Source organism: Salmo trutta, chromosome 36 (assembly GCF_901001165.1).
Source record: "Salmo trutta chromosome 36, fSalTru1.1, whole genome shotgun sequence".
NCBI lineage: Eukaryota > Metazoa > Chordata > Actinopteri > Salmoniformes > Salmonidae > Salmo > Salmo trutta.
In genome coordinates this window covers 5,944,383-5,962,512 of record NC_042992.1, presented here as the reverse complement: position 1 = coordinate 5,962,512, position 18,130 = coordinate 5,944,383, and the positions used below count along the sequence as shown (strand labels likewise).

At 41.5% G+C, this 18,130-nt stretch overlaps 1 protein-coding gene across 2 annotated transcripts in view; it reads left to right on the top strand.

Annotated features, from left to right (window-relative positions):
• LOC115176312 (CD276 antigen) overlaps window positions 1-17,714 on the top strand; it is a 51,196-nt gene extending 33,482 nt beyond the window's left edge. For both annotated transcript variants that reach the window (XM_029736254.1, XM_029736255.1), the window contains one exon: window positions 16,583-17,714. In XM_029736254.1, coding sequence (XP_029592114.1) covers window positions 16,583-16,848 — 266 coding nt within the window. In that variant the 3' untranslated portion in view covers window positions 16,849-17,714. The remainder of the gene's footprint in view (window positions 1-16,582) is intronic.
• Window positions 17,715-18,130: the final 416 nt, after the last annotated feature.

Genomic DNA, 18,130 nt, shown 5'->3' with positions numbered 1-18,130 from the left:
TCTTGCTGTCAAAATAAGCACAGTAACGCATACAGAGGACAGTATAGTGAAATGACAGCTCTCTAGAGGGCAGGACCACAAGTTGGATCAAGCAACAGACACTGCTAATCCGTCACAACGCCAAGAGAGGCCTACGACAGCGTACAGACAACCTCCAACATAATATGGCCGAGGAGCAGGCATCCACCTATCTATAATTCTTAAAATAATTGTTATGTATTTTGTGAATGTTAATCGTGAGTAATTTAGTAAATTCACCGGAAGTAAAAAGCTGTTTTTTGATAGAAATAGGAACTTGATTGAACAAAACATGCATGTATTGTATAACATAATGTCCTAGGATTGTCATCTGATGAAGATCATCAAAGGTTAGTGCTACATTTAGCTGTGGTTTTGGTTTTTGTGACATATATGCTTGCTTTGAAAATGGCTGTGTGATTATTTTTGGCAGGGTACTCTCCTGACATAATCTAATGTTTTGCTTTCGCTGTAAAGCCTTTTTGAAATCGGACAATGTGGTTAGATTAACGAGAGTCTTGTCTTTAAAATGGTGTAAAATAGTCATATGTTTGAGAAATTGAAGTTATAGCATTTTTGAGGTATTTGTATTTCGCGCCACACGATTCCACTGGCTGTTGACTAGGTGGGATGCAAACGTTGCCCAGGGAGGTTAAGACCTGCGCCGGAGTGATGGAGACAGTAGGAAGAAGAGTCAACGTCTACCAGGTAGAATCTATGGATGGGCAAGTCAGTCTTCCGCTGCCAACTCTCACCAAGTGTAATGAGATCCAGAACAACCGATCTGAGATTCCAACTCCAGACGCATGGAGTTGGAATCTACCATGCTCACCTGAAACTCCTTGCTCACCTCATCCCAGAACTCGAACCCAAGGCTCACATCATACTCCGTCTTGGAAGAGATATTATCAGAGTCCATAAGTTTCGGAAGTTAAGCCCCATGACTCACTATACGCCCAGAAGCTTGGCCTCAGATGGGTCATAATAGGCAACGTCTGCCTGGGGAGCGTTCACAAGCCTCTCTCAGTGAATACCTTTTACACAAACACTTTAGAGGAAGGACGCCCTATTCTCTTCGAGATATGTTCCCAACCTCTTCTTGGTGAAAGAAAGATTCCGGAATGCTCCCAATCAACCTGCATTATGCTGCTACAAAAGTCTTCCTTGTGACAAAGAGGCGTACTAGCTTAATTGCTATAGTCTGTTAGCCTAGCTTTTGCTAGTTGTCAGTGTGGTCAGTTTAGGACAGATTGCATCGTCTGATGCAGACATTATTGTCTTTGTGTTTCAGTTTCACGCTGTTTCAACTGAATAAATCTTAGGGAACATGGAGATCATACTTTGAGGGTTGTTGATGTGAAGGCGTTTATCATGCTGTCAAAATATGCACAGTAACTCATACGGAGGACAGTATAACAGCCATTCAACTCTGTAACTGTTTTAAAGTCACCATTGAAATACATGATCCCAGAAATGTTCCATACGCACAAGGGAGGCTGGTCTCAGACGATCCCGCAGGTGGTCGGCAAACCCTCAACCTTCTGGTCCGTACCCTTGAGTGGCATCGACTGTGTGACAAAATCATGCTGAAGTGGCAAATATCCTCGTTATATTGATAACCTCGTTTATAAAACATAGGGTCACTACAGTTTGTTACTTGTTTGTGTGTGTCTTTACGGCCAGCTGTTTTTATCCACAGAAGATGGTTAAAAAGGGAAACACCCAAGCAGGCAATTGCCACATCAATTTTCTATGCCAACTTTCTAAATGTAGATTGTGTAGATTGTGACATTGATTCAAGCTGTCTAACAAATATTTACTCCACCTGACAAACATGGAATTAGCTAAGCCTTTAATTTGGACTGAGTAGTGTTTACAGCACAGAAACCAAAAACGCCCTTGCATTGGAACATACATGCCAGTGTATTTTCTCTCAACCACAAACCTATTATTAGAAAGAGGAGCCTCGGGAAATAATGAAAACAGAAAGAAAGATTTCCGTTTCTTTACAGTTGCCACTATGCATTGGTGCTGGTAGTGTTGTCCTGGCATCTGCCAAACCTAGATTTGTCTGTCGGACTGCCAGATGGTGGAGTATGATTCATCACTCCAAGGCAGGTATTCCCAAACTGGGGTATGGGGTACAGCTGTCGAGGGGCCAAATAAAAATGTTATTCATAAAAATAAAATAAAAATGTAATAAAAAAATAATAATCTTCATTTTCAAACAGTACATTTATATTTTCTAACGGGGGCTATACATTTGGGAGAGTATTTTTCTCTCGCCTGAGTAGCTTCGTTTCACGGCCAAAAATAAAATTAAACCATCTAGTGTTCAGCGAAATGAACACAATGTCAAATACAGGTAGCATAGTCAAATAATTAACATCATAATTAATAACAATGAACACCAATCACATTAACCGTTACTCTCTCGAGGAAACCTTCACTCTTGCGCAGACATTTAGAAACGAAACATGACAATTTAAAAATAAGCCACAGGAGTTTTTTGAGTGAGAATAAAGACAACTTGAGTAGTAAGACATGTATAAAAGCAACAGATACCAGTGATAAGAAGGGGCTAGAAGCGTCTTATATGGTGAGCTACCGAGTGGCTAAGACAGGCAAGCCCCATACTATTGTGGAGGACTTAATTCTTCCTGCTGCCGCGGATATGGCTCGGGGAAAAAGCCAAAAAAACTATACAGAAAATGCCTTCATCAAACAACACTGTTTCACGACACATCAGTGACATGGCAGGAGCTGTTTTGAAACAATTACTGGTTTGCATACAAGCCAGTGAATTATATGCGTTACAGCTGGATGAGTCAACAGACGTGGCGGGCCTGGCACAGCTCCTGGTATATGTCCGTTATGTTTATGGGGGTCAATTAAGGAAGACATCCTCTTCTGAAAACCACTGGAAACCAGGACAACAGGAGAGGATATTTTTAAAGTACTGGACAGCTTTGTGACGTCAAATGGACTTTGGTGGTCAAGATGTGTTGGTATATGTACTGATGGCGTAAAAGCCATGACAGGGAGACATAGTAGAGTGGTAACGCGCATGCAAGCAGTTGCTCCCGATGCCACTTGGGTACACTGCAGCATCCACCAAGAGGCTCTTGCTGCCAAGGGAATGCCTGACAGCTTGAAAGATGTTTTGGACACTACACTGAAAATGGTTTACTTTGTTAAAGCAAGACCCCTTTTACAACATACAGAAGTGCTCTGGTTATCAAGGGGCAAAGAATTGACACGTTTTTTTTTTAAATTGAGAGATGAGCTTAAAGTTCTTTATTGACCATAATTTTCACTTGTCTGACCGCTTGCATGATGACGAGTTTCTCACACGACTGGCCTATCTGGGTGATGTTTTTTCTCACTTGAATGCTCTGAATCTATGATTACAGGGACTCTCTGCAACTATATTCAATGTACGGGACAAAATTGAGGCTATGATTAAGAAGTTGGAGCTCTTTTCTGTCTTTTCTGTTTTTGTGTGCAAATGAACTCAATAGCAAAGCACCTAAGTGAGTTGGGTGCGCAATTACGCAGGTACTTTCCCAAAACGGATGACACAAACAACTGGATTCATTATCCCTTTCATGCCCTGCCTCCAGTCCACATACCGATATCTGAACAAGAGAGCCTCATAGAAATTGCAACAAGCGGTTCTGTGAAAATTTAATTGAATCAGAAGCCACTGCCAGATTTCTGGATAGGGCTGCGCTCTGAGTTTCTTGCCTTGGCAAATCGCGCTGTTAAGACGCTGGTGCCCTTTGCAACCACTTACCTATGTGAGAGTGGATTCTCTGCCCTCTCTAGCATGACAACTAAAGCAGACACTAAAGCAGGCACTAAAACTAAAACAGGCACAGACTGTGTGTGGAAAATGATTTAAGTCTGAGACTCTCTCCAATACAACCCAACATTGCAGAGTTATGTGTATCCTTTCAAGCACACCCTTCTCATTAACCTGTGGTGAGTTATTCACAATTTTTTATTCACAAATAATATTTTATATGTAAGATGGCTAAATAAAGAGCAAAATTATTGTTTATTATTATATTATTATTTGTCCCTGGTCCTATAAGAGCTCTTTGTCACTTCCTACGAGCCGGTTGGGACAAAAACTCACAGTCATTCTTATGTTTAATAAATGTATCGTATAGTGTTTGTGTCAGGCAGGCTTACAATGACGGCAAAAAACAACATTTGAGAGTGCGCTGACCCTGGTACTAGAGGGGCTACGCAGCTGGAAATTGAATGTTTAAAAAGTTTGGGAACCAGTGCTCCAGAGTCCAATGGTGGCGAGCTTTAAACCACTCCAGCCGACGCTTGGCATTGCGCATGGTGATCTTAGGCTTGTGTGTGACTGCTCGGCCATGGAAACCCATTTCATGAAACTCCAGACAAAAAGTTATTGTGCTGACATTGCTTCCAGCGGCAGTTGGTACCAAAACATTTGTCTGCAGTATTGAAGGTCCCCAAGAACATAGTGGTCTCCATCATTCTTAAATGGAAGAAGTTTGGAACCACCAAGACTCTTCCTAGAGCTGTCGGGAGAGAAGGGCCTTGGTCAGGTAGGTGACCAAGAACCTGATGGTCAGTCTGACAGAGCTCCAGCGTTCCTCTGTGGAGATGGGAGAATCTTCCAGAAGGACAACCATTTCTGCAGCACTCCACCAATCAGGCCTTTATGGTAGAGTGGTCAGACGGAAGCCACTCCTCAGAAAAAGGCACATGACAGCCCGCTTCGAGTTTGCCAAAAGGCAACTAAAGGACTTTCAGTCCATGAGAAACAAGATTCTCCGGTCTGATGAAAACAAGATTGAGCTCTTTGGCCTGAATGCCAAGCGTCACATCTGGAGGTAGCCTGGCACCATCCCTATGGTGAAGCATGGTGGTGGCAGCGTCATGCTGTGGGGATGTTTTTCAGCGGCAGGGACTGGGAGACTAGGCAGGGACTGGGAGACTAACCACAGCTAAATGCAGCACTAACCTTTGATGATCTTCATCAGATGACATTCCTAGGACATTATGTTATACAATACATGCATGTTTTGTTCAATCAAGTTCCTATTTATATCAAAAAACAGCTTTTTACATTAGCATGTGACTAGCATGTGACAAGCATTCCCACCGAACACTTCCGGTGAATTTACTAAATTACTCACAATAAACGTTCACAAAAAACATAACAATTATTTTAAGAATTATAGATACAGAACTCCTTTATGCAATCGCGGTGTCCGATTTTAAAATAGCTTTTCGGTGAAAGCACATTTTGCAATATTCTGAGTAGATAGCCCGGCCATCACAGGCTAGCTATTTTGACACCCACCAAGTTTGGTACTCACCAAACTCAGATTTACTATAAGAAAAATTGGATTACCTTGGCTGTTCTTCGTCAGAATGCACTCCCAGGACTTCTACTTCAATAACAAATGTTGGTTTGGTTCCAAATAATCCATAGTTATATCCAAATAGTGGCGCTTTGTTCGTGCGTTCAAGACACTATCCGAAGGGTAAAGAAGGGTGACGTGCGTTTCGTGACAAAAAATGTCAAAATATTCCATTACCGTACTTCGAAGCATGTCAAACGCTGTTTAAAATCAATTTTTATGAGATTTTTCTCGTAAAATAGCGATAATATTCCGACTGGGAGTCGTTGTTTTCGTTCAAAGACAGAGAAAGTAAAGTTGACTCTTCACGTGCACGCACACACCGTCTCATTGTTCTCAGATTGACCACTTACCAAATGCGCTACTGTTTTTCAGCCAGAGACTAGAGAGTCATCATTCAACGTTCTGGCGCCTTCTGAGAGCCTATGGGAGCCTTAGCCTGTCACGTTACAGCAGAGATCCTTTGTTTTGGATAGAGATGACAAAGAAGGCCAAGAAATGGTCAGAGAGGGCGCTTCCTGTTTGGAATCTTCTCAGGTTTTGGCCTGCCATATGAGTTCTGTTATACTCACAGACACCATTCAAACAGTTTTAGAAACTTTAGGGTGTTTTCTATCCAAATCAAACAATTATATGCATATTCTAGTTACTGGGCAGGAGTAGTAACCAGATTAAATCGGGTACGTTTTTTTATCCGGCCGTGCAAATACTGCCCCCTATCCCCAACAGGTTAATCCATTTTAGAATAAGGCTGTAACGTAACCAAATGTGGAAAAAAATCAAGGGGTCTGAATACTTCCCAAATGTATAGTGCCTTCAGAAAGTATTCACACCCCTTGACTTTTTTCACATTTTATTGTGTTACAGCCTGAATTTAAAATGGATTGCCGTAATGTCAAAGTGGACTTATGTGTATAGAATTTTTTACTACATAATTAAAAATGAAAAGCTCAGATGTCTTGAGTCAATAAGTATTTAACCTTTTGTTATGGAAAGCCTAAATAAGTTCAGGAGTAAAACTGTGTTTAGCAAATAACATATTAAGTTGCATGGACTAGAGGTCGACTGATTAGGATTTTTCAATACCGATACTGATTATTGGAGGACCAAAAAAAGCCGATACCGATTAATCGGCCAATTTAAAAAAAAAATGTATTTGTAATAATGACAATTACTACAATACTGAATGAACACTTATTATAACTTAATATGATACATCAATAAAATCAATTTAGCCTCAAATAAATAATGAAACATGTTCAATTTGGTTTAAATAATGCAAAAACAAAGTGTTGGAGAAGAAAGTAAAAGTGCAATATGTGCCATGTAAGAAAGCTAACGTTTAAGTTCCCGTTAAAGGAATATTATATCTTGATGATAACAATCAATAATCAATTCGCCTTGACTAATGCCCAAGGTTTGTAAGACAATGGGTTAAATAATTAGGCAAGGACTCAGCTTTCTGCAAAATGTTTCTGTAGCTTTATTCAGAGAACGTTCTGAGGTCAGGATAACAAAAGTCATTTTATAGTTCTTGCTTACTTACGCACATGCATTTACACACAAACTGTTGGTGACCTGCATCCCCCATTCCCACAATTTATCACTACCTAGCTCAGCCTGTTCCTTTCCCTCAAGGTTAGGAACCCTTTGAAGTTCATTAACCATTAACCATGCTGTATGACTAATAATTCATCATGGTTTATTGATTCATTTACCTTTATTAGATCATTCTCTTATCAGTTCCTTGCTCAGAACATGAGAACATATGAACGCTGGTGGTTCCTTTTAACATGAGTCTTCAATATTCTTCAATATTCCCAGGTAAGAAGTTTTAGGTTGTAGTTATTATAGGACTATTTCTCTCTATACGATTTGTATTTCATATACCTTTGACTATTGGATGTTCTTATAGGCACTTTAGTATTGCCAGTGTAACAGTATAGCTTCCGTCCCTCTCCTCGCTCCTACCTGGGCTCGAACCAGGAACACGTCGACAACAGCCACCCTCGAAGCAGCGATACCCATGCAGAGCAAGGGGAACAACTACTCCAAGTCTCAGAGTGAGTGACGTTTGAAACGCTATTAGCGCGCACCCAGCTAACTAGCTAGCCATTTCACATCGGTTACACCAGCCTAATCTTGGGAGTTGATAGGCTTGAGTGTCATAAACAGCGCAATGCTTGAAGCACAGCTGGCAAAATGCACGAAAGTGCTGTTTGAATGAATGCTTACGAGCCTGCTGCTGCCTACCACCGCTCAGTCAGACTGCTCTATCAAATCATAGACTTAATTATAACATAATAACACACAGAAATACGAGCCTTAGGTCATTAATATGGTCGAATCCGGAAACTATCATCTCGAAAACAAAGCGTTTTTCCTTTCAGTGAAATAATCAAATCAAATCAAATTTATTTATATAGCCCTTCGTATATCAGCTGAAATCTCAAAGTGCTGTACAGAAACCCAGCCTAAAACCCCAAACAGCAAGCAATGCATGTGAAAGAGGCACGGTGGCTAGGAAAAACTCCCTAGGAAAAACTCCCTAGAAAGGCCAAAAACCTAGGAAGAAACCTAGAGAGGAACCAGGCTGAGGGGTGGCCAGTCCTCTTCTGGCTGTGCCGGGTGGATATTATAACAGAACATGGTCAAGATGTTAAAATGTTCATAAATGACCAGCATGGTCAAATAATAATAATCATTGTAGTTGTTGAGGGTGCAACAAGCACGTCCGGTGAACAGGTCAGGGTTCCGTAGCCGCAGGCAGAACAGTTGAAACTGGAGCAGCAGCATGGCCAGGTGGACTGGGGACAGCAAGGAGTCATCATGCCAGGTAGTCCCGAGGCATGGTCCTAGGGCTCAGGTCCTCCGAGAGAAAGAAAGAAAGGGAGAATTAGAGAGAGCATATTTAAATTCACACAGGACACCGGATAAGACAAGAGAATACTCCAGATGAAACAGACTGACCCTAGCCCCCGGCACATAAACTACTGCAGCATAAATACTGGAGGCTGAGACAGGAGGGATCAGAAGACACTGTGGCCCCATCCGATGATACCCCCGGACAGGGCCAAACAGGCAGGATATAACCCCACCCACTTTGCCAAAGCATAGCCCCCACACCACTAGAGGGATGTCTACAACCACCAACTTACCGTCCGAAGACAAGGCCGAGTATAGCCCACAAAAATCTCCGCCACGGCACAACCACAGGGGGGGGCGCCAACCCAGACAGGAAGACCACGTCAGTGACTCAACCCACTCAAGTGACGCACCCCTCCCATGGACGGCATGGAAGAACACCATTAAGTCAGTGACTCAGCCCCTGTAATAGGGTTAGAGGCAGAGAATCCCAGTGGAAAGAGGGGAACCGGCAAGGCAGAGACAGCAAGGGCGGTTCATTGCTCCAGCCTTTCAGTTCACCTTCACACTCCTGGGCCAGACTACACTTAATCATAGGACCTACTGAAGAGATAAGTCTTCAGTAAAGACTTAAAGGTTGAGACTGAGTCTGCGTCTCTCACATGGGTAGGCAGACCATTCCATAAAAATGGAGCTCTATAGGAGAAAGCCCTACCTCCAGCCGTTTGCTTAGAAATTCTAGGGACAATTAGGAGGCCTGCGTCTTGTGACCGTAGCGTACGTGTAGGTATGTACGGCAGGACCAAATCGGAAAGATAGGTAGGAGCAAGCCCATGTAATGCTTTGTAGGTTAGCAGTAAAACCTTGAAATCAGCCCTTGCCTTAACAGGAAGCCAGTGTAGGGAGGCTAGCACTGGAGTAATATGATCAAATATTTTGGTTCTAGTCAGGATTCTAGCAGCCGTATTTAGCACTAACTGAAGTTTGTTTAGTGCTTTATCCGGGTAGCCGGAAAGTAGAGCATTGCAGTAGTCCAGCCTAGAAGTAACAAAAGCATGGATAAATTTTTCTGCGTCATTTTTGGACAGAAAGTTTCTGATTTTTGCAATGTTACGTAGATGGAAAAAAGCTGTCCTTGAAACAGTCTTGATATGTTCTTCAAAAGAGAGATCAGGGTCCAGAGTAACACCGAGGTCCTTCACAGTTTTATTTGAGACGACTGTACAACCATCCAGATTAATTGTCAGATTGAACAGAAGATCTCTTTGTTTCTTGGGACCTAGAACAAGCATCTCTGTTTTGTCCGAGTTTAAAAGTAGAAAGTTTGCAGCCATCCACTTCCTTATGTCTGAAACACAGGCTTCTAGCGAAGGCAATTTTGGAGCTTCACCATGTTTCATTGAAATGTACAGCTGTGTGTCGTCCGCATAGCAGTGAAATTTAACATTATGTTTTCGAATGACATCCCCAAGAGGTAAAATATATAGTGAAAACAATAGTGGTCCTAAAACGGAACCTTGAGGAACACCGAAATTTACAATTGATTTGTCAGAGGACAAACCATTCACAGAGACAAACTGATATCTTTCCGACAGATAAGATCTAAACCAGGCCAGAACTTGTCCATGTAGACCAATTTGGGTTTCCAATCTCTCCAAAAGAATGTGGTGATCGATGGTATCAAAAGCGGCACTAAGATCTAGGAGCACGAGGACAGATGCAGAGCCTCGGTCTGACGTCATTAAAAGGTCATTTACCACCTTCACAAGTGCAGTCTCAGTGCTATGATGGGGTCTAAAACCAGACTGAAGCGTTTCGTATACATTGTTTGTCTTCAGGAAGGCAGTGAGTTGCTGTGCAACAGCTTTTTCTAAAATTTTTGAGAGGAATGGAAGATTCGATATAGGCCGATAGTTTTTTATAATTTCTGGGTCAAGATTCGGCTTTTTCAAGAGAGGCTTTATTACTGCCACTTTTAGTGAGCTTGGTACACATCCGGTGGATAGAGAGCCGTTTATTATGTTCAACATAGGAGGGCCAAGCACAGGAAGCAGCTCTTTCAGTAGTTTAGTTGGAATAGGGTCCAGTATGCAGCTTGAGGGTTTGGAGGCCATGATTATTTTCATCATTGTGTCAAGAGATATAGTACTAAAATACTTTAGTATCTCCCTTGAGCCAAGGTCCTGGCAGAGTTGTGCAGACTCAGGACAATGGAGCTTTGGAGGAATACCCAGATTTAAAGAGGAGTCCGTAATTTGCTTTCTAATGATCATTATCTTTTCCTCAAAGAAGTTCATAAATGTGTTACTGCTGAAGTGAAAGCCATCCTCCATTTGCGAATGCTGCTTTTTAGTTAGCTTTGCGACAGTATCAAAAAGACATTTTGGATTGTTCTTATTTTCCTCAATTAAGTTGGAAAAAATAGGATGATCGAGCAGCAGTGAGGGCTCTTCGATACTGCACGGTACTGTCTTTCCAAGCTAGTCGGAAGACAGTTTGGTGTGGCGCCATTTCCGTTCCAATTTTCTGGAAGCTTGCTTCAGAGCTCGTGTATTTTTCTGTATACCAGGGAGCTAGTTTCTTATGACAGATGTTTTTAATTTTTAGGGGTGCAACTGCATCTAGGGTATTGCGCAAGGTTAAATTGAGTTCCTCGGTTAGGTGGATAACTGATTTTTGTCCTCTGACGTCCTTGGGTAGGCAGAGGGAGTCTGGAAGGGCATCAAGGAATCTTTGGGTTGTCTGAGAATTTATAGCACGACTTTTAATGCTCCTTGGTTGGGGTCTGAGCAGATTATTTGTTGCAATTGTAAACGCAATAAAATGGTGGTCCGATAATCCAGGATTATGAGGAAAAACATTCAGATCCACAACATTTATTCCATGGGACAAAACTAGGTCCAGAGTATGACTGTGGCAGTGAGTAGGTCCAGAGACATGTTGGACAAAACCCACTGAGTCGATGATGGCTCCGAAAGCCTTTTGGAGTGGGTCTGTGGACTTTTCCATGTGAATGTTAAAGTCACCAAAAATTAGAATATTATCTGCTATGACTACAAGATCCGATAGGAATTCAGGGAACTCAGTGAGGAACACTGCATATGGCCCAGGAGGCCTGTAAACAGTAGCTATACAAAGTGAGTGAGTAGGCTGCATAGATTTCATGACTAGAAGCTCAAAAGACGAAAACGTCATTGTATTTTTTTTTGTAAATTGAAATTTGCTATCGTAGATGTTAGCAACACCTCCGCCTTTACCGGATGCACGGGGGGTATGGTCACTAGTGTAACCAGGGGGTGAGGCCTCATTTAACATAGTAAATTCATCAGGCTTAAGCCATGTTTCAGTCAGGCCAATCACATCAAGATTATGATCAGTGATTAGTTCATTGACTATAACTGCCTTGGGAGTGAGGGATCTAACATTAAGTAACCCAATTTTGAGATGTGAAGTATCACAATCTCTTTCAATAATGGCAGGAATGGAGGAGGTCTTTATACTAGTGAGATTACTAAAGCGAACACCGCCATTTTTAATTTTGCCCAACCTAGATCGAGGCACAGACACGGTCTCAATGGGGAAAGCTGAGCTGACTACGCTGACTGTGCTAATGGCAGACTCCACTAAGCTGGCAGGCTGGCTAACAGCCTGCTGCCTGGCCTGCACCCTATTTCATTCTGGAGCTAGAGGAGTTAGAGCCCTGTCTATGTTCGTAGATAAGATGAGAGCACCCCTCCAGCTAGGATGGAGTCCGTCACTCCTCAACAGGCCAGGCTTGGTCCTGTTTGTGGGTGAGTCCCAGAAAGAGGGCCAGTTATCTACAAATTCTATCTTTTGGGAGGGGCAGAACACAGTTTTCATCCAGCGATTGAGTTGTGAGACTGCTGTAGAGCTCATCACTCCCCCTAACTGGGAGGGGGCCAGAGACAATTACTCGATGCCGACACATCTTTCTAGCTGATTTACACGCTGAAGCTATGTTGCGCTTGGTGACCTCTGACTGTTTCATCCTAACATCGTTGGTGCCGACGTGGATAACAATATCTCTATACTCGCTACACTCGCCAGTTTTAGCTTTAGCCAGCACCGTCTTTAGATTAGCCTTAACGTCGGTAGCCCTGCCCCCTGGTAAACAGTGTATGATCGCTGGATGATTCGTTTTAAGTCTAATACTGCGGGTAATGGAGTCGCCAATGACTAGGGTTTTCAATTTGTCAGAGCTAATGGTGGGAGCCGTCGGCGTCTCAGACCCCACAGCGGGAGGAGTAGAGACCAGAGAAGTCTCGGCCTCCGACTCCGACTCACTTAATGGGGAGAACCGGTTGAAAGTTTCTGTCGGCTGAATAAGCGACACCGGTTGAGCATTCCTACAGCGTTTCCCTCCAGAAGCCATGAGAAAGTTGTCCGGCTGCGGGGACCGTGCGAGGGGTTTATACTAACGTTACTATCTGTACTTGCTGGTGGCACAGACGCTGTTTCATCCTTTCCTACACTGAAGTTACCCTTGCCTAATGATTGCGTCTGAAGCTGGGCTTGCAGCACAGCTATCCCCGCCGTAAGGCGATCGTTCTCCTGTATATTATAAGTACAACGACTGCAATTAGAAGGCATCATGTTAATGTTACTTAGCTTCGGCTGTTTGAAGTCCTGACGAACCATGTCCAGATAAAACCTCCGGGGTAAGAAAGTTGAATGAAAAAAGTTGAGTGAGGGTAAAAAGTAAAAATATACGGTAATGAAAAAGTAAAAACCGTTAGGTAGCAAAGTAAGATCGGCAACAAAAACGCACAGCAGCGTAAACAAGTCTGCAAGTTGTGACCGGAAACAGGAAACAGCAATACGGAACCGTTCCGTATTTTATCTAACAGGTGGCATCCCTAAGTCTAAATATTCCTGTTACATTGCACAACCTTCAATGTTATGTCATAATTACATAAAATTCTGGCAAATGAGTTCGCAACGAGCCAGGCCGCTGAAACTGTTGCATATACCCTGATTCTGCGTGCAATGAACGCAAGAGAAGTGACACAATTTCACCTGGTTAATATTGCCTGCTAACCTGGATTTCTTTTAGCTAAATATGCAGGTTTAAAAATATATACTTCTGTGTATTGATTTTAAGAAAGGCATTGATGTTTATGGTTAGGTACAGTCGTGCAACGATTGTGCTTTTTTCGCAAATGCGCTTTTGTTAAATTATCCCCCGTTTGGCGAAGTCGGCTGTCTTTGTTAGGAAGAAATAGTCTTCACAGTTCGCAACGAGCCAGGCGGCCCAAACTGCTGCATATACTCTGACTCTGTTGCAAGAGAAGTGACACATTTTCCCTAGTTGAAAGAAATTCATGTTAGCAGGCAATATTAACTAAATATGCAGGTGTAAACATATATACTTGTGTATTGATTTTAAGAAAGGCATTGATGTTTATGGTTAGGTACACATTGGAGCAACGTGTACCTAAGCGATTATATGATGAGAAATTAACAGGCACCGCATCGATTTTATGCAACGCAGGACAGGGTAGATAAACTAGTAATATCATCAACCATGTGTAGTTATCTAGTGATTATGATTGATTGATTGTTTTTTATAAGATACGTTTAATGCTAGCTAGCAACTTACCTTGGCTTCTTACTGCATTCGCGTAACAGGCAGGCTCCTCGTGGAGTGCAATGTAAAGCAGGTGGTTAGAGCGTTGGACTAGTTAACCGTAAGGTTGCAAGATTGAATCCCCGAGCTGACAAGGTAAAAATCTGTCGTTCTGCCCCTGAACAAGGCAGTTAACCCACCGTTCCTAGGCCGTCATTGAAAATAAGAATGTGTTCTTAACTGACTTGCCTAGTTAAATAAAGGTGTAAAAAATAAAAAATAAACGGCAAAATCGCCGTCCAAAAATACCGATTTCTGATTGTTATGAAAGCTTGAAACCGGCCCTAATTAATCGGCCATTCCGATTAATCGGTCGACCTCTAGCATGGACTCACTCTGTGTGCAATAATAGTGTTTAACATGATTTTTGAATGACTACCTCATCTCTGTACTCGACATATACAATTATCTGTAAGGTCCCTCAGTCGAGCAGTACATTTCAAATACAGATTCAACCACAAAGACCAGGGAGGTTTTTCAGTGCCTCGCAAAGAATGGCACCTATTGGTAGATGGGTAAAAATAAAAAAAGCAAACATTGAATATCCCTTTGAAAATGGTGAAGGTATTAATTACACTTTGGATGGTGTATCAATACACCCAGTCACTACAAAGATACAGGTGTCCTTCCTAACTCAGTTGCGGGAGAGGAAGAAAACCCCTCAGGGATTTTACCATGAGGCCAATGGTGACTTTAAAACAGTTACAGAGTTTAATGGTTGTGATAGGAGAAAACTGAGGATGGATCAACAACATTGTAGTTACTCCACAATACTAACCTAATTGACAGAGTGAAAAGAAGGAAGCCTGTACTGAATACAAATATTTCAAAACATGCATCCTGTTTGCAACAAGGCACTAAATTTAAAATGTGACACTGCTTTCAACCAGACTGAATTCACATTTCAGCTGGACTATAACACAAAAAAATAAGGCCAAATCTACACTGGAGTTGATTACAAAGAACACAGTGACTGTTCCGAGTTACAGTTTTGACTTAGATCTCCTTGAAAATCTATGGCAAGACCTGAAAATGGTTGTCTAGCAATGATCAACAACCAATTTGACAGAGCTTGAAGAATTTTGAAAACAATTGATTTATTTTAACTTTTATTTATCTAGGCAAATCAGTTAAGAACAAATTCTTATTTACAATGACGGCCTACACCGAGACGACGCAGGGCCAATTGTGCGCCGCTCTGTGGGACTCCCAATCACGGCCTGTTGTGATACAGCCTGGAATCGAACCAGGGTGTCTGTAGTGACGCCTCAATCACTGAGATGCAGCGCCTTAGACCGCTGCGTCACTTGGGAGCCCAAAGGATAAATGTTGCACAATCCAGGTGCTCTTAAAGTTACCTGACAAAGCTTGAGAGGATCTGCAGAGAAGAATGGGAGAAACTCCCCAAATACATGTGTGCCAAGCGTGTAGCATCATTCCTAAGAAGACTCGAGGCTGTAATCTCTGCCAAAGGTGCTTGCACAAAGTACTGAGTAAAGGGTCTGAATACTTATGTAAATGTGATATTTCCTGTTTTTTTTATTTATACATTTGTGTGTAGATTGATGAGAAAAAAACGAGTTAATTCATTTTAGAATAAGTCTGTAACATTACTAAATGTGGAAAAAGTAATGGGGTCTGAAAAGTTTCCTCCGGGATGCTGGCCTTCTAGGCAGAGTTGCAACGAAAAAGCCATATCTCAGACTGGCCAATAAAAATAAAAGATTAAGATGGGCAAAAGAACACAGACACTGGACAGAGGAACTCTGCCTGGAAGGCCAGCATCCTGTAGTCGCCTCTTCACTGTTGACGTTGAGACAGGTGTTTTGCGAGTACTATTTAATGAAGCTGCCAGTTGAGGACTTGTGAGGCGTCTGTTTCTCAAACTAGACACTCTAATGTACTTGTCCTCTTGCTCAGTTGTGCACTGGGGCCTCCCACTCTTTCTATTCTGGTTAGAGACAGTTTGCGCTGTTCTGTAAAGGGAGTAGTACACAGCGTTGTACGAGATCTTCAGTTTCTTGGCAATTTCTTGCATGGAATAGCCTTCATTTCTCAGAACAAGAATAGACTGACTAGTTTCAGAAGAAAGTTCTTTGTTTCTGGCCATTTTGATCCTGTAATCGAACCCACAAATGCTGATGCTCCAGATACTCAACTAGTCTAAAGAAGGCCAGTTTTATTGCTTCTTTAATCAGAACAACAGTTTTCAACTGTGCTGACATAATTGCAAAAGGGTTTCCTAATGATCAATTAGCCTTTTAAAATGATAAACTTGCTTAGCTAACACAACGTGCCATTGGAACACAGGAGTGATGGTTGTTGATAATGGACCTCTGTACGCCTATGTAGATATTCCATTAAACAAATCTAACGTCTCCAGCTACTATAGCCATTTACAACATTAACAATGTCTTCATTGTATTTGTGATCAATTTGATGTTATTTTAATGGACAAAATAAATTGTGGTTCTTTCAAAAACAAGGACATTTCTAAGTGACCCCAAACTTTTGAACGGTAGTATATATACCGGGTGCGTTTAATAATGACATATTATATTACTACCTTCTTCAGGGTGGATATATATTGCGTGTGTTTAATAAATTTTGCCACTGTTTATCATTTGTTATTTTGTGTCAACAGAGTCAAGCAGTAGAATCCATGACGACTGTCCCAGAGACAGATCTACACTGCTGATGTCGTTCATCCCTGCCGGAGGCTTGGCTATCTTCCTCATATTCCTTTACTTACGACACAAACGGACATGGAAAGCCACATCTAAATCACAAAATATGACAGAAATAACTGGGCGTAAACAAACTTGTGACAAGAACACTGGTCCTCTAAAGTCAAGGACATCCAACTGCGATTCGGACGTCTCACCTCCAAGCCCAGTACATGAAATGTAGGAGACTCATTGATCATTCTCTGTGTTTCTGGTCTAGTAGTCTCATGGTAACCTAACCCTTCCTAGGGCTGAGAATGCTACAAATCCAGTAGGCAGTCTAGCAGTAACAATGAATCACTGTTTCATTAGGTGGTTTTAACATTAAATTACTCTTTCTTCTCTTCATTGCCTAACACGTTATCATTGGGTCAGATTACTGGAAAGGGAACAAAGCTTCCATTGAGAGAGGGTCTCATTACAGACCTGAGGGGAAACAATCTGACATATTTGGTGGGAGGGGCCTCTAACAACAATCCAGAACAGTGTTTATGGGAAACGACAGACATTAGTTGACAATATTTACATTTATTTTCTGCAGAGCTGGTATGGTTGTATCCCCCATATAAATAACATTCCATTGGTTGCGAGAATTTTGTATAATAATTCAAATTTAAGTTTTGAATCCAGCATTTGTGTATATCAGTTGATAAACCATGTGCCATGGAATTTGTAAATTGAAAATTTCTTCCCAACAATCCATATTACACAGCTGTCATTTTTTTTGGTCCTTAATTGAAATTGGTATGCTTTTTATTTATCGCAATTATCTTTAGCCAATTTTAGTCTTTAATGCCAACAGTAAAGTTCCTTACTTTCCTCTTCCATTTTTGCAGTAATGCTGCAATAAATTGTTTCTAATTTTGAGTAGAGCAGATATTTCCATATATTTTTTTAGCTACATGTGTGAAATAACTCCACCAGTCCTATTTATGAAGATACCCATTTCTTCTTTGTATATAATCAATTTGTATATTTCAGTTTAAGCATAATATTTGTTGTAATATCTGTTCTGTGTTTTCTGGTGGATTAAACTGAAATTGCAATCAACCTTCTATGGCTTGTTTGAAAAATAGCAATATTTTGGAGATTATTTTATTTTCAAATAACCGAAAGTGAGAGGTTGTAATCTGAATAAAGGGAAAAAGGCCATTCTTGAACATGAGGTGAGACATTCTTACTAATCGGCTTTTCAAGACGATTTAAGTCATAACTGTAACTAGGCCACTGGATTTTTTGGTTTCAGTCTTGTTACAGGTCCTTTTACTGTCTCAACCTGTGTGAAACCAGACACTGTAATACAAGGAGTCAGCCTGAGGTCAGGAAAACAACAGTAATGAGTGTCTGACTTGGCTTTAGCCAGACAATAGTTTCCCAGGTTTTAGCCAGACAATAGTCTCCCAGGCTTTAGGCAGACAATGGTCTAATATATACACATATACATACATATATATACACATACATAC